The 23,187-nt window shown below is 49.5% G+C and overlaps 1 protein-coding gene across 1 annotated transcript in view; it reads left to right on the top strand.

The window, feature by feature from the left end:
- Positions 1–168: 168 nt before the first annotated feature.
- LOC149352438 (N(G),N(G)-dimethylarginine dimethylaminohydrolase 1) overlaps positions 169–23,187 on the top strand; it is a 46,245-nt gene continuing 23,226 nt past the window's right edge. The window contains exon 1 of the mRNA XM_089581612.1: positions 169–473. Within this exon, the coding sequence (XP_089437738.1) occupies positions 201–473 (273 nt within the window). The 5' untranslated portion in view covers positions 169–200. The remainder of the gene's footprint in view (positions 474–23,187) is intronic.

Consider the following 23,187-nt stretch of genomic DNA (forward strand, 5'->3'; position numbering starts at 1 on the left):
CTAATCATAAGCCGATGAATATTATGCCTAGGTATATTAACAATTATGCATATTTTACAATATATTTGCTTGTAAACAAGTTCTTCTGAACATCATACTTCGTACTTATACAGATATGATTGCACTTGTAGTAGCAAGTACTTCAACTGCTTTGCGTCCGACTGAGCGAGTTTTGCTTTGCCAACACAAGCACTTTCAAAATGGCGTTCGGGCGGTATACGCACGCGATCGTGTGTCGAGTTCCTAACAGCGTCAAGCAGTGTGCGTCGGGCGTTATAGGCGACATAAACGTTGAATTGGCGAGAAAAGAGCACGAGGAATTTTGCAAGACGCTTAGAAGCCTCGACCTAGATGTCATCGAACTGCAGGCCGACGAGTCAACACCGGACTGCGCATTCGTTGATGACACCGCTATCATTTGCAACGGTGCTGCCTTAATCTGCAGGCCAGCCAACGGACAGCGCCAGAAAGAAGTAAGAAACAAGCATATTTCTGCCGTTGCAGTAGTGGAGCGGTCACAGGGGTGGCGTAGACAGCTTTTTGTTTCTAACTGTCCCATCAGTGAGCTCTCTTGTCAGTTGCCGAATGTGTAAACTATAATATTGTTTTCAGAGTTTCACTTGCATTAAGTCTCTGACGACCTTGTTGATACTGTGCTCAGGTTGCGGTGTTATTTATCACAGTGATACGCATGTTTGATATCCTAGACCTTGGAGCAGTTCATGTGTGTCCAAGTGACACACCCATTCATCACATCTCGAAAGTCGCGCGCATCTACATCTCCAGCGTGTTATTTGGGTGTGGTGAATCACGCTTGCACGACTGTCTGTTTTCATATGCGCTGATGCTATAGGTCGTGATGTTATCGCAGCAGCTGTACAGTCACGATTGGTTCGTGCATGCTATTCGAAGCCTTCGACGCAACATCGGTGACCGTTTCTACGTTCTTGCGTCAGTGCTGCCGCGTTTGCTGGGAATGCACTGTTATCTTCCACGACGTGGAATGTTATCGGGCTGTTATCATTAAAGCACCCCCCCTCCCTGGTCGACGACTCGAAAGCTTTTGGTGAGAGCTGTAGGGAGAGCAGGAGGGCTATGGTAGGATTTTTGGTTTATGGTTTATAGGGGTTTAACGTCCCAAAGCGACTCAGGCTACGGTAGAATTTTTGTTCTTTTTTCTTGAGCTTGAATTTTTTTTTTTTTTTTTGCGCCAAGCGTTTACAAACACTCTAAAATAGTATATTCTGTAGTGAAGATGATGTGTTCTATTCAGTGCGCCAAAAAGCGTATGAGAAAAAAAAAAAGGATTACTTAAATGATGGCATATTGGGTGTTCGAAGGAAGCTCAGAACTCACAGAGTGCTGTGCATTGTTTGCAAATCCTCACTGATAGATCAGTCTCGGATGTCTTTAAAACCTATCCTTTTTTTGTTCCTTTTAAATGTGAGACATAATCACTAGGCCGACATTCTGATACAAGACTATGTTCATAGGAATTCTAACCCCTGCTCAAGACAGGTCATCGAACTCTTCTGAAAGTATTCGATGATTTTTTTTATCCCATTCTCGATGCCAATTTCATGGAACGTGAAGAAGCAGCTCATGCTCAGTCCACAGGGGCGCTGAATTCACTGCATTGCGCCTGTGGTAACAGCGAGCCGAAAAAGCTGCCCGGGCTATCAGAACCCCGGTGTTGACTCTCCGACGGAATACAGTTACAGATTCGCAAGTGACCAGTGGAAAAGGTACCATTGAGAGCGCAACAAATGGGAACAGAAGTGCGCGTCACAGATCACTGGTGCGCGTCAATAGCCTCCAGCCCTACTTGTGGCGATACACGGTGGCGACACGATGGAAAGGAGGGCGCTCTACCAGGCTGTGATCTGGATGGATACACAGATTGTAACGGGAAGTTAATGCTAGACTTGTGTGAGCGGCACAACTTAGTTATTGTCAATAGAGAAACTAAATGTGAGGGTCAAATCACGTGGGAATCCCGTAACAGGCAAACAACCATTGACTACTGTCTAATGTCGCAGGGCATCTATAGCAAGCTCGCAATAATGGAAATAGACGAAGAGGGGAAGGACAGCCTAGGAAGTGATCATAAACGTATTAGTCTACAGTTGGGAGCCCTAGTCAAAAGAGAAATGCAACGAAGTCCAAAAGACAACGCAAAATTAAATGATGAACAAATAGCGCTAATATCAGCCGATATAGAAGAAATAATTGAGGAACGCCACATGGAAAATTGGGATTATAATCAGTTGGAACTGCTCATCGCTACAAAAATGAAACAAGTGAAAGGAGTTAACCGCTGGAGAGGAAAGAGGAAGCCACGAAGCTGGTGGAATATGGAAATTAAGGAGGCCATCGAACAACGACGGGTGGCTTCAAGGGAACACAGAGAAGCAAAGAGGGCGCAGTTATCTGTAGAGGAAATAGGAAAAAAATGGGAATCTTATCGACAAAAGAAACAGCAAGTTCAGGTCCTAGTCCAGGCTAAAATAAAGCAGTCCTCTGATAAATGGCTGGCTGAAGTTCGCGAGGCAAATAAAGGGGGGCCAAGAAAATTCTGGAACCATATAAGCTGGTTGGGAAAAACAAATCAAAGAAAGCAGGAACAGATTATAGATGCTGAGGGAAAATGTTTGGAGGGAGACGATGCTGTGGACTACATTACGTCATTTATAGCTGCGTCTTTTAGCGACGCCAATGGGGTAATCTCCCCAAGTGAGGCGGCAACACAGGACAGCACAAAAGAGAACAGCTTAGAACTGACTAGTCTTAACTGGGAAAAGGCGGAAGCGAATATCCCTAAAACCACTTCCGCAGGGATAGACGAAATTCCAATTAAGCTGATTAATGAACTTGGCCCAAGAAGCAAGGACGCGCTGATAAAAGCATTGGAGGCAGTCATAACAAATCAGCAAATTCCGCACAGCTGGAGACAGAGTAAAATGAATTTGATTTATAAAGGGAAAGGAGATAAGATGAACATAAAATCCTTCCGTCCGATTACGATAACATCTGTTATGTACAGGCTGGCAATGCAGGCGGTGAAATTAAAAATGCAGTCATGGGTAGAAGGGAATAGGATACTCGGAGAACTTCAGAATGGGTTCAGAAGGGGTAGGCGGTTAGATGATAGCCTGTTCGTGCTTACCCAATGCATAGAAATAGCTAAGGCGGAAAATAGACCTCTGTTTATAGCCTTTCTAGACATAAGCGGTGCATACGATAACGTGAACAGGGTACTCCTGTGGAGCATATTGAAAGATTTAGGTATTGGTGATGAGGTAATTGATTTTCTACAGGAAATCTACCGAGATAATGAAGTTGAAATTACATGGGAAGGGAAAAAAAGTACCACAACTGTAGGGGTGCACAAAGGATTAAGGCAAGGTTGCCCTCTATCACCGCTGCTGTTCATGCTTTACGTGATAAATATGGAAAGAAGGCTAGAAGAAAGTAATCTGGGTTATAATCTATCGTACAGATTAGGCGGAAATGTAGTTGAGCAGCGACTCCCGGGTTTAATGTATGCGGACGATATTGTACTGTTAGCAGATAGCCAGGAAGATTTACAAACTTTGGTTAATTGCTGTGGAGACGAAGGAGACGCTCTAGGATTCAGTTTTAGCGCAACTAAATCAGGTGTGATGATTTTTAACGATACAACTGATCAGGTGCTTACAATACAAGGCCACGAAATACCCAAAGTGGCCGAATACAAATACCTCGGGATATGGCTAAACGAAGGGCAGATATACACGGAAAAGCATGAACAGGCTCTTAGGGCAAAAGGACGAAGAGACGCCGGGATAATGAAACATAGGGCATTATGGGGGTACAACAAATATGAAGTACTAAGAGGTATTTGGAAAGGAATAATGGTGCCGGGACTTACTTTCGGCAATGCGGTTCTGTGCTTAAGGGCAGAAGTTCAGTCGAGATTAGACGTAAATCAGAGAGCTGTTGGAAGATTAGCACTAGGTGCCCACGGCAAAACCACAAACGAGGCAGTACAAGGGGATATGGGCTGGGCATCATTCGAGGCACGGGAAGCTAAGAGTAAAATACTATATGCAGAACGCCTGAGGAAATTGGACGATAACAGATGGGCAGCTAAGGTATTTAAATATTTATACAGAAAGAACGTTGACTCACAGTGGCGGAAAAGAACTAGAAAACTAACCAGTAAGTATGCCGGTCATGAGGACGGAGAAAGAAAGAGCATTAAACGACAGGTTAAAAACGCGGAAGTTAAAAATTGGATGAATTCAATGGAAAAGAAACATAGTGTAGAACTATATCGATTCTGGAAAAGGCAGATCAGGAAAGAATTTTTCTATGATAACTCAAGAGGCAGTGCCCTACTTTTTGAAGCTAGATCAGGGTGTCTTAGAACGCGCAGCTACAAAAAGAAATTTAACGAAGAAGATGACACATGTGCAGTGTGTGGTAGATCTGTGGAAACAATTGAACACCTCATAATCAAATGTGATGGTATCCATCCGGATGTCGATGCAGGCACAGTCACTCTTTCTGAGGCCCTAGGGTTTAAAGATAACAATGGTCATGTAAATAAATCTGCAGTGGAAGTCAGCAAAAAGCGATTGGAGGATTGGTGGCTGAAAAGCAGAGATGTGGCATAAGGTTAGAATAGTAGGAAACCGTAGGCAAAGTTGATGGAGAATCTTAATGAGAATTGCCAACACAGTAAACAAAAAAAATAATAAATAAAGAAAAGCTGAGCATGGTGGCAATTGCCACCACCCCGTTTCAAAGGGGGCGCTCCTATCCATCCATCCATCCATCCATACGTTTTCTTGCCGGCACTCCTTGCCTTGGTTATCGCGCTCAGCCGCGAAGCGGTTGTTTCGCGCATAGTGTGGCTGTTAAAGTCGCTTCTTCGTCGCAGGTCGGGGCCAAATACCCGATTTGAGCAGAAAACGAAAAAAAAAAATGCGAAGGTAACATGTTGCTGAATACCTTGTGTTGTTTCTGTAAATGTTCACATTTAAGCCTGACGACCAACTAAGTACGGCAAAACAGCGCTGACGGACAGGACGGAAGAAGATGAGACAAACACATGCGCTGTGTTTGTCTCATCTTCTTCCGTCCTGTCCGTCAGCGCTGTTTTGCCGTACCATTCAACATGAACCAACCAGCCCGACTCAGCTCGGTAGCTTCGCGCTAACGTCGGTAGTGATGGCGTCACTGTTCCAACTTGCTGTTTAGTTAAAGCGGCGCAGTACGTAAAGCCAGTCATGGGCAGTATCGAAGATACATGTATCTTCGATACTATCTTTCGATACATTTTGTGTATCGGTATTAGGTATCGCGTGCCGAAAACTAGAGTATCGGAGTATCGGTATCGAAAATACATTTTTAGTGTATCGTGTATTTTACGATACTCGATACAAAAAAAAAAACCTGTAAAAGCGCTCGCTCAGGCGGTAGTACAAGACGGGCGGCAGCATCTTCGCTGCTTTTCAGCTAACTCCCAAGCTACCACTTCTGGATCAGCGTTTCTCGGAGTTAGAAATGGATTCACCCGCAGGTTTGACCATCTTTTGAAGATGAAACCGAGTGCAGAAGAGGCAACAGTTGCTGCTGTTCTACACCCCTATTTCAAGTTGCGGTGGTTGCGAGCAGAAATGGAAGACTTCCGCCGTCATGCTCAGAAGCTTACAGAAGAAGCTGTTGTCGACTATGTCAGCACAACACAAGCCGCGCATTCTTCCGCACGCGAGGCAGTGGGATCGTCGGCACCAGCAGCATCAAATGCGTCAGCTGACGCATTCTTTTCATTTGAAGAGACAAGCGGTATAACCAGTCGTAGCTCTCAGAAGGCGTTAGTGAAGCTTCAGTTTCTCAATTATTTACAAGATCCTCGAGTTGACGTGGCTATGCTTCATTCTTATCCACTGATAAGAGGCGCCTTCGTCAAGTATAATACTGGGACGGGCTCGTCTGCTCCTGTAGAGAGGCTTTTTTCATTTGCCTCCCTTATAGCGCGCCCACATCGCGGGGCTCTTTCGGACCGGCGGTTCGAGCAAATGTTGTTACTTAAGACCTTCAAGTAAACGTAACGAATATCTTTAGCCTAATAAAAACGTTTAGCCATTTTACTTGTTGTTGTTTTAATTCCAGCTTTTCAAGAATAGTTTCAGCTTGAGAAGTTTGTTATCGCAGTACTGGCAAACTAACTGTTCGGTTCCCAAGCACACGGAGCTTGCATCATTTAGTTTGATCAAAGGCACAGGCCATCGGGTAAGTGCTCTATAGTATCGAACCGAAAACAGAAAACGTTTCAGGTTTATTCATATAGCCAAGTGCTCACAGATTGGTTCGTATGAGGAACTTTGGGTGAAATGATTTTTCGCTAGGCTGCTTATGGAAGCGATCACTTCAACATATACCGGGTGTCCCAGCTAAATGTAACCAAACTTTTAAAAAAGGCGAAGTGTCCTAGTCCAGTGAAACCAACTGAGGGTTGTTCATAGTCGCGTGGCCTAGTCCTGAGTATTTTTCCCCTCTTATAAGCTAACTAATTAGTTAAGTTCAATTAGCTAACTTTTTAATTATTGACTTCAGGAAAAAAGTGTAAATGAAAAAGTTTTAGATCACCTCGAAAAACCGCTAGTAGTGCTGTTTCCGTCAAGTTACGATTTACGTATCTTCATTTATTGGCCTTAAAAGAAAGTTGTCACGTGACCAGCTGCTCGCTCACTTCTCTGCCCGAATGTGCACCCAAAGTCTTATCGAGGAGAGGACTTCAGAAAAAACGGACTTTATTCTCTAAGGCGCGTCTTGGGACGTTGAAGTGGCACAGTTGTCATGTGGAAGCTTTTTCTTATTGTGCGGGTTATGGTTAAAAGCGCGGTAAAAAAACCACTTTACGTAAATATTACTTTGCTACAAAAGTCTCAGTAACCTGTTTCTCGAAGCGATCTACAACTTTTCCATTGACACTTCCTTCCTACAACTTTTCCATTAACACTTTGTTCCTGAAGTCAATAAATAAAACGTTAGTTAATTAAGCTTAACTAATTAGTCAACCTTGAAGAATGAAAAAAATACTGCAGACTAGGTCACGGGACTGTAAGCAACCCTCATTTGGTTTCAGATGGCTAGGACACCCCGTGGTTTTTAAAAGCTTGGTTACATTTAGCTGGGACACCTGGTATATGGCTTTAGTCCAAATTAAAGTTCTAACAAGGCCAACTGCGCAGACAGCGGAGCTTCAACAGATCCATGCGGTCGGATTCATTTATAAGTCCTTTCAGGAAAAGTGCTCCATAGAAATACACTAAAGGTTACAGAAACCACGCGTACATTTCCTAAGTTCTCCAATTATATTACCGGAATTATTAGACAGTGAGTTCAGTTATGTAAACTTTGTTAGTCGTAATATAACCTGTATTATATTTGATATTTTAGTGATGTATCGAAGTATCGAAGATACAGTATCGAGTATATGTATCGAAAATTGACTTCGGTACTGTATCTTGTATCTGTATCGGAGATACAATTTTCAAAGGTATCGAGTATCGTATCGAAGATACTATTTTGAAGTATCTTGCCCAGCCATGCGTAAAGCCTTGCTCGAGAGCAGCGATGAGATGTCAGCTTTCATTCCGCCTTGAACGATGGTACAACTTTTCACGTGGAGAGTGAATAGGGAGGGTCTTCGAAAGGGACGTGTCTGTCTCTGTGGGAGCAGCCCATGTTTTCTATTCCCACGCCTGCAGAGATGATTTTCTAGTGGCTTCGCCGCAGCCGAGCGGCGTCCTTTCGGCCGCGCTGGCCGCATATTTGCCGCGATGCTTGCTGCCACGATAAGCGCCGGTAGAACGCGGAATGTTGGAAGTAAATAAGAGATAGCAGGGATCGATCCCTTTCGACGAAGGCCGACTGTGTTTGCCACTTTCTCCGCCGCCAGGTTAGTGGGCTGCTTCGTGGGCGCCCGTTCACACAGTTAACTGTTTTTAATCTCTCCGTGCCCCTAGTGTATGTATGCCGCTGTCACCACGTGGCGTAGTTTTGACCGAAGGTTAGTCGAATTGCGGTTTGCCCAGTCGTTCGCAGTCTGCGGCCTTTTTTCGTTCTTTGTTTTTAGCTGTTCGCAAGATAACGGGAGAGAGAGGAGTGTGCTGCTGGCGGCTCTGTCACGGTTGCGAATGGTTCTGCCCACGCGTTTCATGCGTTGCAAAGACGTAGAAGTGGCCCGCGAACGAATGCAACGTTCGTAGATGCAAAAGTGCTGTCGCCAGTGGGCACAACACCTGGAAAGAATTTGCCGTGACTTCCGGCCGGCCTTACGGCGCGACCTGTGCCTCATCATCATCATCATCATCATTATTATTATTATTATTATTATTATTATTATTATTATTATTATTATTATTATTATTATTATTGTCAACATTGTGTGGTACATTCGGAAAATGCAGGGGGGTGTATTTTTTCGTCAATCGAAAGCTTTGATTTGCACGACGATTAACTGCGCAAAGAGACGAAGAGAATGAACAAAAAAAGCTCTTTTTTAATACGCATGAAGCTTCATCCTACCGTCGTCCTCTTCTTTCACTCACTAATTCGTCGTGTAGTTTTACTTTTCACTTTCATAACGAGGGTGCACTTTGTCTGGCTTCTATAAATGGCAACAGCACTAGCGTGTTGCACTTGACACGGTGTGCTCCTGCGGGACGTCCCATGCTTTACAGCGCAGGAACTCTGCAAGAAAAAAAAACAAAACAAACTCAACGCTTGTATTCTAAATCATGTCACACTGGGGGAAATCTTTTCGTTTACTCGGTGCTCGGATCTAACCATAAGGGAAAGCTTGGCAGACGCGGAATACCGCGATACTCTTTATCGCGGATGTGCAAATCGAGCGTCTGCCCAGGAGTGTTTGTGCATGGACTCGCGTAAAATTTCTATCGACTCTCTTCGGTTTAGCTCCTCGGTGTCAGTCGGCACGTCCAAGGAACCTGTAGCTGAGTGTGCGTCCTGCGCCTTCCGCCCTGCATCAGCGGCGGTGAAAAAAGGACTGGGACATTTAGTTGCTGTAGTTTTGGTGTGTGGGAATGAGGTGACTGGTGCGTGGAAACGGGAAACTACCTGTTTGTTTCTGTTCGGTGGTTGGGTGGATTATTTTAGGATGTGAATAATAAGTTCTGGATAACCGTGTTGTCACCGCATATTGCTGCTGCCCCTCGTCGTGTAGATTAGTAATGAATTATGGTTATGGTTTATGGGGGTTTAACGTCCCAAAGCGACTTAGGCTATGAGGGACTCCGTGGTAAAGGGCTCCGGAAATTTCGACCACCTGGGGTTTTTTAACGTGCACTGACATCGCACAGTACACGGGCCTCTAGAAGTTCGCCTTCATCGAAATTCGACCGCCGCGGCCGGGATCGAACGCGCGCGTCCTTTCGGGTCAGCAGCCGAGCGCCATAACGCGGCGGCTTTATTAGTGATGAATATCCGAGGCCTTGAATTGTACCTTGCGGCGAGGTAGAGTTGCGATGGTGGCGTGCTGTTGACAAATAAAGCTACGCAAGACGCAGTCCGGGGCACAGGCTACGGTCTACAATATTCTGCCTGTTTTAGCCAACTGCTGTACGGATCCAGAAGTCATACTCGTGTATGCAGCATGTTACTGTATGTGCCATGAACTAGCAACCGCATCACTTTCGACCATTGCGTAGTACCACCCGAGTTGCATAATTCGAGCAATGATGCTGCTATTCTGAATGTTCATTGAGTAATACAGCGCGATTTGAAACCATGGGACGGAGGAGGACAGACGAGGACGAGTGCTGTCCAGTTTCAAATCTCGCTGTAATTACTCAGTGGATTACCAACTCGCCCAAGCTTCAGTTTTAGGGTGAATGTTCTTCCCGAGTTCTGAAGAACGCTGGTGGGGAGGTGTTACTCAGCGGCCACGATTTCCGACGAAAGAGCAAGGACCGGGGCTATTTGGTGTTTCATCATCGAACTAAAACAGCGCTAAATTACTCCAAGGGACAGGAGACAGGGTAAACTTTAATAAACATTTGAGCCTTATGTTAGACAGTCTTGTTTTTAAAACAAAGGAGGCGATGCAAAAAGCGGTTTGTGATATATGTCAATGGCTGGATGGACGCTGATAATTAACGGGAGGTAAAGTGACAAGAATGCAAACATTGTTTGGGGATGTAAAACAAAAAGCATATATCGCTATGCGTAGGAATGCTCTGCTGGCAAAATCCGCTAAAGAGACGGTCTAGCTCGTTTTCGTGGTCACCTGGAGCATTTCACACACGAAGGTACGAGTGTCAGCCTTCAGGTGAAGCGTTGCAGCCTCGGTCAACCCACTCCCCCCGTCTTAGCAACTGCACCCTCCCTTTCAGCGCTGTGCCTGGAGCGGTTTGTACCGCAACTCCATAGTACGTCTCTGTTTTTTTGTTTTTTAGCTGCCCTAAAATAGATGCAGGCCGCCGCGGTGGCTTAGTGGCTATGGTGCTCGGCTGCTGGCCCGAAAGACGCGGGTTCGATCCCGGTCGCGGCGGCTGAATTTCTTTGGAGGAGAAATTCGAGGCCCGTGTACTGTGCGATGTCAGTGCACGTTAAAGAACCCCAGGTGGTCGAAATTTCCGGAGCCCTCCACTACGGCGTCTCTCATAGCCTTAGTCGCTTTGGGACGTTAAACCCCATAAACCAAACCAAACCTAAAATAGATGCCACGATGGGAAAGTACTGCGTGCGGGTCTAATGCCATTCAAGGCGGCAAACAAAGCTGGCTATCGCGCAGACGGCGCCGCGGATAGCCACACTACCGCTACTATACTGCCGCGGACAACAAAATAGGCGGCTTGGCTGCTTGCGGTAAGCGCACGCATGTGCAGTGGGCCTTGTCACCGTCTGTCACCGCGCCTGTTCGATGTCCACCCTCAGAGAGACAGTTGGTGCGCTCTCGTTTCCGTGTGCCGTTTTTGTTATTATTAGGAACGCAGATGGGAACGTCTTGCCAGAAGAGGTTTATATGTGGCTGCGCCGGCATCCGTCAAGCGGAAGAACTGGCGATGTGTCTGTGTGGTCATGACATGGGCCGGGCACGTGGAAAGCAGCCTGCGCAGTGTTCCACCGCCTCACTGGAGCTTGCCACACTGGCGCTCTTTCCAACTCCATGGCGCCGTTCAGACCTTCGCATCGGCTGGTGGAAATGCAGCACAGCCCTCCGGTCTCGCCGAAAGGAAGCGCCAATGGGCGTGCGGGGGCCCCCTGGGCGAGCTCTCGGTGTGCGGCGGCCTTGCGTGCTCATCAGGGCTCGTTGCGGCCGCCGACAGCGCGGCAGCCTGTCGATGAACGAGTCGCGCGGCCCTGAGGAGGGGAGGCCGCGCTCGGCGGAAACATCTTCGGTCACGTCTGAGGACCCCTGGCGCTGTGCGGGCGGAAACTTGTCGCGGGCCAAAAAAAGCCCTTCACAGCCTGTGTAACGCCGGCGTGGTGGTCTTTGCTGTGCTCGACAAGCGGGGTGGGAGGGTCCGCGTGCCCCTGACTGAAAAGTTTCAAGCGTTCCTCAGCACAGGGCTGGATTTATGGGGGATTTGTATAAGAGAACCATGCTGAAGCCTTTTTTTTTTTTTTCAGCGGAAAAAGTCCAACAAATACATGGTTCGAATAAGACTGCCGTCTTCAGTAGTGGCCCATAAATCTGCTCCTGCCTCAGCAGGCGCGCTACGGCCCACTACGGCACTCCCTGGCGAGTTTGCACCTTGTTAAGAGTGGACAACGAGACCTGGCGCCGGCGGCAGAAGCATAGACGACGACGGACGGGGGTTGTTGCTCTCCAAATCACCGAACCTCCGAACCGATCGAAGGACGCTGTCTCCCACGGGCCTGGGAGAAATTACTGTCAAACGAGTGTCGTCGTTAGGCAACGATGTGGCGAGAACTTGGGACAGCAGCAGCAACGCTGGAAGCAGAGATGCACATGAAGCACGGCGGACAGCGGTATACGTTGGCCGAGTCGGCCTTCGGCTCACCGAACGGGATGATGCTACGCAAGGTCACGCTGAGCGAGGCTGCTAATTGAAAGACGCTGTGTCGAAGGGGTCTCGTGCTTCGGCCATCCGGCGGGGGAGTTCGAGAAGGTTAAACCACCTGCGAGGAGACTGCGGGATTCTGCTTTCCCACGGAGGCAACGCACAGAACACTTGCGGCAGTGGTCAAGGTGACGCATCTGTGTTTGATGACTGTCTTCCCCTTCTCATCCCCCAAGCTGTGAGAGAGCGAGAGAGCTTCAGCACCGCCCCGTGCCGGGGGTGGTACCGCCAGCGTCATCAATGGCCCATCCGATTGGACAACGTTATTCGACCTAAGTTCCCTAGTCAGGGATTTGGGGAACGCGAACCGTATTTAACGGGATGTTGTGTGATCGGAGGATGGCATTCGATTCTCATCTGTAAATATGTAGAATAAACCCTTCTGTACAGTTTCCTCGATAACGCAGTCCGACATCGTCATTCGGAGCCGGTACCTGCGGGGCTAAACGAGTTAGTCATCTCCAGGACCCCTCCGTCTTCAACTCTGGTTCCAGCGGTGGGATAGAAGCCCCATCTTTAACACTGGACTCAGCGGTGGGCTTGTGGCCCCGTTCCCAACAACCTGCTTCTCAGTGTGATCCTTAACGGATCACACATAGATCCGCTTTTCTGGCCTTAACGGGGGCCGGTGCATGACATATGATTAAGGAAGGTGTGTAGAAGTGTTGGGATAATATGTAGCGCTTCGTCTGTCTGCTTTTGGCACCCGTTTCGGCTGCGGGAAGTAGTTGGTTCGGAACCCTCCGCCGGACGCCCACCGGTGAAAATGGGTTCAAGCGTCCCCCTTCCTGGTGCCCGGCTTTCTTCAGGGATGCGCGCTTGGGTGGAGCTCCGTACACCCTGCTGCGCCCCTCGCGGGCCAAGCCCAGCTTCGAACGACCCGGCAGCCTGCTAAAGGTGGTGCCCCTCGCATTCGGGAGGGGCTGAGTTCGATCCCCAGTGCCACTGGTAACCCACCGGTTTTCTAATAGGTACAAGATTTCCCCTGGCCTGGTTCTTCTGGGGTGAAAAGCATCGGAACCCCTCCCTCCCTCCGATGAAAAATCTATCCGCGAGAAACCGAAATCCGCATTGTGCGCTAAAGCCCGTTGTGGCCCTTTTTTGTTGCCTACTCAAGGTGTAGTCAAAAACCCATTTCCGAACATTTCACACCAGAGAAGCCGAGCGCCAGGCCAGGCGGAAGCTTGCCCATTGTATCGCCGGCGGGTATCCAGCGGCGCTGGGTATCGAACCCTGCGCCTCCCACGTGCAAAGCGAGTGCTCAAACAACTAGCCCAGTCGTGTGTTCCTATCTCTGTCTCTCTTTTTTTTTTCCTTTTAAAGTCAGAGAGCCAGAAAAATCCGGACTTGCCGAAGGCCGTAATAAAACTCAAGTTTTTTCTTCGAAACGTCGAAGGATCGCTCACAGCAGTTACAGTTGAACATGTATTTGGTAGAGACGACTACGTCGCCGTGAAACTGCCGTGAAACAAGAATGGCAGACTCTTCTTGCTCGCCCCGACATTGTGTCATCACTGTATGATTATATGCCGCGCCGAGCTGATTGTGTAATTGCCGTTAATGGCAACTTCACTAAGTATAAGTTGAATGTTACGTTCAGATTGTTTATTTCTCACGGCAATAAACAGCGTGTGAGTTCCAGACGTTTTTAATATTTATTTGTAGGGTGTGTTCGAAGCGGGGATGCACAGTGCCTTGTATTTTTAGGTCTCGATGTGTTCGTCTCTACCTAATGATTCGGGAGTCGAGAGGAAGCCGCGCGTACTTTCCAACAGCATGCAGATGCAGACAGGCACGGCATCGACGCGTAACCGTCAAGGCGCGCCGAAAACGGAGGGAGGAGGGCAGCAGTTGGCCATACTTTCCCTTCAGAGACTTTAGGCGCTTTGCGATGCACGCTCCCCTTCGTCGCGATCCTCGGCTGCAGAGTAGGCGAACGTCGCCCAAGAAATTTATCAAGCGTGATAGGCGCCCGCGCGAGGGTGAAGTTTGTCGTCACTCGGGGCTACTCGGGGCACTGTCGCAGCGAGCGAGCGCCGCTAAACCCCCTTGCGCCTATTGCGCCGCGAGATAGCAGCGCCGCGGTGCGGCGTCGCAGCCGCTCCCGCGCCCGAACCGTGGTCTCCATTTTTGCTCACGACTGTACAAAGCGCATACGGTCGATACGCGAGTTGCGCTTATTTAGCTGTGCTATTTGACTCAGTGATTAACTACTTTAGGACATGTTTTCATGGCGATGTCGAAAGCAACACTCGACCAGGTTGAACTTATTTTGTAAACCGCGCGTAACAAGCACAGTTGTTGTGTAGTATACCCGCCTAGGCGCTACGCATGCATGACCCGGCGTCATTTGGCCTTGCAGCACGACACGCTGCACTTCATAAAAACAATACTGTGCGAAACGTCATACTGTGGTGCTGCCACGATCCAGTTCTGCGGGGTGCCAACTGCGCATGTGGTGGCGCATCGTGAAACATTCATCGCGCTTCACGACAAGACAAAAAATAGGGTGATTAACTGTATTGATGCGGAGGAAATTCGCTAGCACTTATAGTGGCCATTCCCCGCATTTAGCCGTTGGGTGTTTGTCTGCCTGAAGTCTGTTTTGTGGCTGGTTGCTCACCTGCCCACCGGGTGGTGGGCAATCTGCCTGCCTGCCCAGGTTTATTACGCACGCACGCACACGCACACGCACACCCCGCTTGACCACTGCGCCAGGAGTGGTATAGGAAGACTCCAGGGATCTCTGAGTGGAGAGAAAAGAGAAGACCAGTTCCGCATATATGAACACTAACCCATTATCGCTTCGCTATCCGAACTACTGCCATCCGTGAACACTGGTTCCGAACACCGGAACGGAAGGGAAAACCGAACTGCTAGCGCACCTATAATTCGCCTAATTACGCAAATGGACCATCACATTTTTTTCTTTCACTAAGAGTGATAAACTTTACGGAGCTTAAGGAGTGTGGTGATGCTGCTCCACACGGGTGGATCCTCGGTTTATGGCTCTGACAACTGCCATGATCCTGCGGGCCCGGTCGAACAGCTGCTACTGGTCTTGTGGGTCCAGGCTGGACAGTGCAGCATCCCATGAGTCCTGGCGGGCTAGGACATTCGGAATGGTTGAGAGTTGTCGCATGCAGCATGGTTGGGGGGGGGGGGGGGGGGGGGTATTGCGTGTGGGGAGGACAGGTGCCCGTCAGTGGCGTACCCAAAACTATTTTTCAGGGGGTGTTGGGGAGCCTGCGCTGCCCAGGTGGCACTGCAGTTATTCCACTATTCGACTAAAAACTGCTGCCGTCAGTCGCTTGGGCCGCTACAAACGCGAGGGCACATTCTGAACGATTAGAAGCCCGCGTTTGGTTGATAGCACTATTTGCCTCGCTTCTGTAGACATAACCCAGATAACTGACACGCGCCACGTGTGGCTTCGACAGAGCGCAGAAGCTCATGCCAATAAGCTCAGGAAGGTGGCGTGGAATAGCGCTACGAGTGCCCCAAAAACTGCTTGCTCCTCACGCTATGCTGTGTGTTACGGCGCTGCAATCGACACGTCAAACTTCAGCGCAGGTTCCCCATACGCCGCCGGTAAAAAATAAAAATAAAAAGAAAGAGCATACGCCCAGACAATATCTTAGCCATTTTTATGCTTCAATAAAGCCGAAGGGTTAATTGTTTCGTTCACTGTAATAGAACATTTAAATGGTATTTGTCAAAACTTCTACCCCATGCATGTGAACCTGTGCTCGGCTGCACAGGCGCTTAAAAAAAAATATTTTCGCTACAGTTTATGATCATTTGAGAACAATGCAAAGGAAGAAAAAGTAGGCTGACGTGAAAAGGCATGTTTAATTCGGTGAACTGTGCCTACAATTAAAAGGAGTGCCACGCGTCGTGCGATGGCGAAGAAGAGTGACACTTTTCTGCAATAACTTCCGCTTTTCTGTTACAGAGCCGCGACGACGTACATTAATCTTTTCGAGAATAAACAACAGAGAACGCATATGTACCGGAACATTCCTGAATAATTACTGAAACACAAAAATAAGGGCCACTGTTTGAAATTCAACGCGGGACTGTTGGGCGAGGAAAAAAGAGCGCTATTAAAATATGGTCGCAGCCATACATGAAACTTTCGATGCGGTGTGTAAATATCATGGACGAAAAAAAGGCCGAATGGGGGAGGGGGGGGGGGCGCAGGGGGATTGCCGCTTTCAGAAAATTTCGGGCGGTGGTCTGACACCGAACCCCCTCGCCCCCGGGCTGCGCCCCTGGTGCCAGTGGTAGAGATTATACTGGCAGTTGGTTTGGATGTGTCGCCGCATGCGGGCATCCACTCATATAGTTGGATACGACTCAAGAACGAGGCGGCATATTCCTCTCAAAGGAGGCGCTCCAGCGAATAGCGTCGGCCGATTTTCATGACGCCGCTATTAATACGATTAAGCGGTGGTTAATTCCATCTCATCTGCCACTCTCTCCGATGCCTCGCTAGCAGATTCCCAAGGGATTAACACCGACGCCATGATGGTGGGTCGACGCCATTGGCTGGATGGCTTCCTCTGAGGGGGCAGCTGCTTCGTTCTTGAGTTGTATCCGACTGAAGAGTTCTTTGTGTTTTGCCCCGCCGCGGTGGCGCAGTGGTTACGGCGCTCGGCTGCTGACCCGAAAGGCGCGGGTTCGATCCCGGCCGCGGCGGCCGAATTTCCATGGAGGCGAAATTCTAGAGGCCCGTGTACTGTGCGATGTCAGTGCACGTTAAAGAATCCGAAGTGGTCGAAATTTTCAGTGCCCTTCACTACGGCGTCCCTCATACCCTGAGTCGCTTTGGGATGTTAAACCCATATACACCAAACGAAATCTGTGTGTTTTGTTGTGGTATATTGTGTCGGAGAAGGTGGGCAGCTCAGGGCCTCCTATTTCGACCTCGTTGGGTCCGACCTTCGGGCCCTGGCAGGAAGTTCTCGGGCGAGTGCGCACTCGTTAGAGACTTGTCTCCTGGGTGCCAGATTATCCTGGTATCGGAGGTCTGCATCGAGTTCTGTGGGTTCGATAACATGCGGCATATATCTGTAGGGGTTGCGTAGGCGCGAAATGCTGCTTGCGATTCCGTATATATATATGGCATGCAAGCGCGATGGCTCCCTCCGCCGTTTGGCCGGAGGATGTTGGTATCGGGGCCTGTTTGCATTGCTTGTCCTTTTTTATCGGCTATCTTCATACACGTGGCTTTCCGCTCGGGGTATTTGGTTGCGCCCGTGTACAGGGTTGATGGTGTTTGTCCGATTGATGGAATCAGCATTTTGGGCCTGGTTCGTCTTCTGCCTTGGTGATAATCGGAGTACATGTGTTTGGGGATGGGTGCCACTTGTATTCGTGCTTGTATTGCGGGGGTTAGTAGGATTACTGCTTCTAGGTTTCCATTGTGTGGGACAGGATATCATAGACGGCGAGGAGCGCACTCGCCGCCTTGGTTCGTCCTGGTCGGTTGATATGGCTTGGCCGTTGCACTTCCTTCAGCTCTTCGATCGTATTGTGAACTCCCAGTCGTATATGGAGGCGTGTGGAGGTAGTCCCAGTGCTGCTTCCGTTCTGAATGGCGTGTTGAGTCGTTGCATTTCCGTTCGGATGAATGTGTGGAAGGGGGCGTGGTATGTGACGCGGCTGATTATGAGCGCCTGTAAGATTCGAAGTGTGTGCTCCGCATGTTCTGGCGGTTTGAGGTATGTTTTTTTTTTTTTTTTTGCGCTATGCAGTCGCTCTGATTTCACGGCAATCGACAAGCTATCGTGGGCTGTTGTGATCCCCAGTGCGCTGGCTGCACTGAAAACTGACCGCGGCTATTTCGTTTTCCTTCGTATTTGTAATATATAGTGCACAGGTCGCCGATTTGTGTAGGATTATACTACTCCCGTCGTTTGAGCGTTACGACTGTTCACATGGCGATGAGCTGCGCAATAACTATTTTTTGCGCTGTTCATTTTCTAAATTTCTTTCCTTATAGGGAACCTGCGCTGCCCAGGTGGCACTGCAGTTATTCCACTAGGGCCCCGCCGCGGTGGCTCAGTGGTTACGGCGCTCGGCTGCTGACCCGAAAGACGCGGGTTCGATTCCGGCCGCGGCGGCTGAATTTCGATGAAGGCGAAATTCCAGAGGCCCCGTGTACTGTGCGATGTCAGTGCACGTTAAAGAACCCCAGGTGGTCGAAATTTCCGGAGCCCTTCACTACGGCGTCCCTCATAGCCTCAGTTGCTTCGGGACGTTAAGCCTCAATAAACCAAACTATTCCACTAGGCGACCAAAAACTGCTGCCGTCAGTCGCTTGGGCCGCTACAAACGCGAGAGCACATTCTGAACGATTAGAAGCACGCGTTTGGTTGATAGCACTATTTGCCTCGCTTCTGTACACATAACCCAGATAACTGACACGCACCACGTGTGGCTTCGACAGAGCGCAGAAGCTCATGCCAATAAGCTCAGGAAGGTGGCGTGGAATAACACCAAGAGCGCCCCCAAAACTGCTTGCTCCTCTCGCTATGCCGTGTGTTGCGGCGCTGCAATAGACATGGCAAACTTGAGCTCCCTGTTAGCTTGTTCAGCAACAAAATCATGCACATAGTTGGGTTTCCCTCTGAATAACGTTAAATAGAAGTAAGATGATGATACGTTGAGATGGCATATTCCTGGTTCGTAGCTGACGAGTCGTGTTACTCGATAACAATTTCACCAAAAAGGTTTTTTTTCTAGAAGATACAAAGAAGCAAAGAAGGAATAAAGTAGCATTGATTCACGGAGAAACCAGTAACCTCGCCTTCAGCATAACCAACAACCAATAGCTCACTTCGATCTCATGTGGTTTAGAACTCAGCCAGTCAACGATCGTGGAAAGGAGAGCGCTTCCTCACGTGGCGAGAATATTTCAAGTCGTAAGAAGGACAGAAAACTGGGCGAGTTACTGCGGATTCATATTTTAGCAGCGCGAAAAACGAGCACAAGAGCCGGAGACGTAACCTGCGTTGCTTTGCGCGTTGTGTTACGTTTTACGTTTTTGGCTTTTGTTCTCGTTTTTCGCACCGCTAAAATATGTGCCTTCAGTGTTTACGCTGACGGAAAGAGAAGCCATTCCCCGGCCAAACTCATTATCGACATCTCAGGTTCTTTCACCCGCCAAAAAAATTCGCGCAGACGCATTTAGCGCCGTTTGTTGATCTATCCACTTTCACACCGCCGCACAAAAGAGCACCCTGAGAGTGCAGGGTAATGATGTCACGCAGATGCCGATAAACGGCCATTTGTCCCAACAGTGAGCAGCGCAGGAACGCAGGGACGCAAAATTGGCACGAGCTGTGAAGGACGTGCTACTCGGTACCCCCTTCTTCAGGCAGCATAACAGCGGAATCCGGTCAATAGGCCCAAAAATCGCAGACGGCTCATTACTTCACCTGTGCAGGGCCTTCAAACACGCTGGGCTAAACTGTCAAAGGGATGTTGTGGGTAAAAGGCTGCCGTTTCTTTGATCGCTTCCGCTTATTAAGGCGGAAGCCTTTAATGCCTCATCGTTCTAAGCAGAAGTTGTCGACAGAAATGTCACGCTTTTCAATTGGTCGAAACGGTCGTGACGTTTCATTGCGCGAATTTCAAACGGGGCCAATTGTACTTTGGCTACTAACCATGCAACCAATTAAAGGGATCGTATAGTGATGCTCCAAGTTAGTGGGACTTACTTAACCAATTAGCCTAATCAACCTTTCTAGTCAGACCAGATAAATAAACAAAACCGAGCAGGAAATTGGCCGAGCTCGGGAATCGAACCCCGGTCTGCGGCGTGCTAGGCGAGCACGCTACCACTCCGTCATGCCAGCTCGATGGTTTGGAATGAACAAAGGCGCGTCTAGTGAACACGGTGTCTTCGTTCACTCCCATCTTCCTCCCTTCCCGTTACGGCGAGGTTCAGGTGTCCACCGAGATGACAGAGAATTACAGCGCCATTTCCTTTCCTCAAAAAGCGTTGCATTCAAAGGGCAACGCATCGCGCCGAACGGGTGGTGGCGCACCGTGGACTACCTGGTAGCGCTGTCGCTGTCGCGTTCCACTCCTAAAGGCAAAAAGTAAGCGTCATTAATTGGCAGTTAATTAATGCACCTACAGATTGTGAAGTGAACAATCGCGTAGCAGAATGCAGCACTCAGGCTTTCGCCTTTCACCACTTTAGCCGCTAAAGTCCCTCGTAATTTTTGCTCCGGTCGTCGAGAGTCATCCGTATAGCGACAATAAATCTCTCGTCCCCACTGCTGTCAGCTAAGAGAACAAATCACGCGAATGTTTGAGCGTTAGCTGTGTGTTGTGACAGCAAAGAAAGGCGCCGGGGCGGGGGACTTAAGTACCCATCCTTGTCCAGCGGTGGGTTTTGAACGCCGTTGTTTGGAACCAACCACGTCACCTCCCATCATCTCTTTTCCTTCCCTCTCCCTCCTCTGCCCTAAAAGTAGAGAGGGCATTTCTTCTCCACTTTTTCTACCCGTCTCCACCCACACTCCCCCTCCAACTTTCCCCAGAAAGAGGAGAGTAGAATTACCCCTTCTCCACTTTGTCACCACTTTGTCACCTGCCACCCAGGGCAGCTGGTGGTGCGGACGACGGCGCGAACATGAACAAGTTTGTAATAGACGCCTTTGGCATACCGTGTACCGTGTACCGTGTTACCGTTACCGCTAGCGGAGTACCGGGAGCCCGCCCACCGGCGGTGAGCACGCGCTGATTGGTCCTGATACAGCAGGCGCGCGCGCAGCTGCCGGGTACCTGGCGCCATCTGTTGCCATCAAGGCGAAATGCGCATGCGCATTGGCTGCGCGCGGGTTTCCGGTACTCCGGTACCGGTAACACGGTATGCTAAAGGTGTCTAAATTCTGCACGAAAACGCCCGAGGAATTTCGTTGGTGATGTGGTTGTGGCGTCAACAACGAGCCCGTTTACCCAACTTTCCGCCTTTTCTTTTAGAGGAAGGAGGGAGATGTGTGGCTTTGCTGCAGCTGGAAAAATTGGCTGAGGTTCATGAACCTAGTAGGCGAGCGAAAGCAAAGCCGGCAGTATTTATAGCGAAGAATGGTGTGACGTCATTGCTGCGTCATACGGCGGCTCGGCGCGACGGCGGCGCAGCTCAGCTCCGCTGTGGCTAATCACGTGGTGTGACGTCACGCGTGTGAAGCCTGGCTCAAGGTTAAACGGCCATGTCCATGACCTTGAAAGTTGCAGCTTGGAGAGTGGAGCTTTCGCTCCATAAGTCATCCTGTTTGTTGGAAAAGTTTGTAATTTTCAGCTGCATTCGGTGCCCGAAGGTACGGCTGTTCACAGGGCGCCTAGTTTGTTGGAAAAAATGCTGAGAAATATTACGTGCTTTTACATGACTGATCGAAAACGAAAAGTGGTTTTTGAGGAAATAAAATGGCGAAGTAACTGTTTCACATATCTCGGTTGACACTCGCGAACCGGGCAAGGGAAGGACTAAAGGAGGGAGTGAAAGAAGAAAAGAAGGAAGAGATGCCGTAGTGCAGGGCTCCTGAATAATTTAGACCACCTGGGGATCTTAACGTAAACTCCAATTCACTGTTTCAAAAATGTCTGGTACCACCCCTTCTTGGAGTACAAATACACAAAATTCCGGGTACTTACTGTATTCGGGACAGTTTTTTTTTTTTTTTTTGGGGGGGGGGGGGCAGTGCAGCAGAGGCTAGGCAGGAAAGGGAAGGAGACGGCCCTATGTCCCCGTTTCGTGGGCTCCTCATTGTCTCTCCCGTTTCCCCTTCTCACCCCTCCGCCTAGCCCGAACAACGCACGCCCCACGGCACTGGGACAAAGGCCCGCTTTCCTCCCTGTCTCCGAGTGTAACCGCAAATTCTGTTACAAACGGACCGTCGTTGCACTGCTTTCAGTGCATCCGAACGGGAGGGTGGGACCCAGTATGTACCCGGCGGAAGCTGTGTCTCAACCATGATAGCGGCGCTGACCCATCGAGGCACCTTACGTCAGTGTGCATGCGCAGATCGCCTTGAGTGCGTTAGATGGCGCCAGGTGCCGGCCAGCTGCGAACAGTCTTTCTGCCTCAAGACCAATCAGCGCATGCGCACTGGCAGCGCACGGTAAGCGGTAGCGGCACGCGCTATGCTAAATAGAGATTTATAGCTTAGCGCTATCCGCTACCATGAACCGCGTCCGCGGGGCACCACTGCGCACGCGGTGATTGGTCCTGACACGGCAGGCCTGCGCGCAGCTGGCTGGCGCCTGGCGCCCTCAGGACGACCTGCTCATGTACAGTGGCTCCCCGCGGAAGCTGATCGCGCTTTGATCGACAGCCGCGGCGGCCGCTCTAGCGGTTCGAATAACAAAACCGCTCCACTACGCGGGACGCCATCGCGTCGTGACCGTGGACGCACCGCCGAACTAAAGGGCGCCAGTAGCTCCTCGAGTTTTTGGTCACTGCGATAAGATATACGCGGCGTGCACGTAAACGGTGCTAGAAATCTTTAGTACCGCTTACCGCGCGTCGTCAGTGGGCATGCGCAGATCGCCCTGACGGCGCCAAATGGCGCCACTTGCCCACCACCAACTGCGGGTATATCTCCTGCTTCAGGACCATGTACGCATGCGCATTGGCGCCGCGCGGTACGCACTATGCTAAATGTAGACTTTTAGCTTAGCGGGTACCGCTACCGCGTAGCGCGCGTCGCCAGTGCGCATGCGCAGAGCGCCTTGAGAGCTGGCTAGCTTCGAGCACTCTCGCCGCGTCTGGACTAATCAGCGCGTGCGCTCTGGCGGCGCGCGCTACGCGCTGTGGTAAAGGTCTCAATTTCTTACTTGCTGAGGATAGCGGAGCAGTCGATGCTGCGGTACGCTTGCACTTCAACTATGTTTTAACGACGACTGCTGTTATGTTACCAATTACAATTCAGAAACTGAATCCTTTAAAATGGGAAACAGAAAGTGAATGAACGGAACAAAACGCCCGGAGCGATTTCACACCGTTGTATGTCTTATGTTGTATGAGCACTGCATCATAGTTTCATTTTCGTGCCAAAGGTTGTGCGTA

The sequence above is a fragment of the Amblyomma mixtum genome, chromosome 3, assembly GCF_055824585.1.
Source record: "Amblyomma mixtum isolate Tamu chromosome 3, ASM5582458v1, whole genome shotgun sequence".
NCBI classification, from domain to species: domain Eukaryota; kingdom Metazoa; phylum Arthropoda; class Arachnida; order Ixodida; family Ixodidae; genus Amblyomma; species Amblyomma mixtum.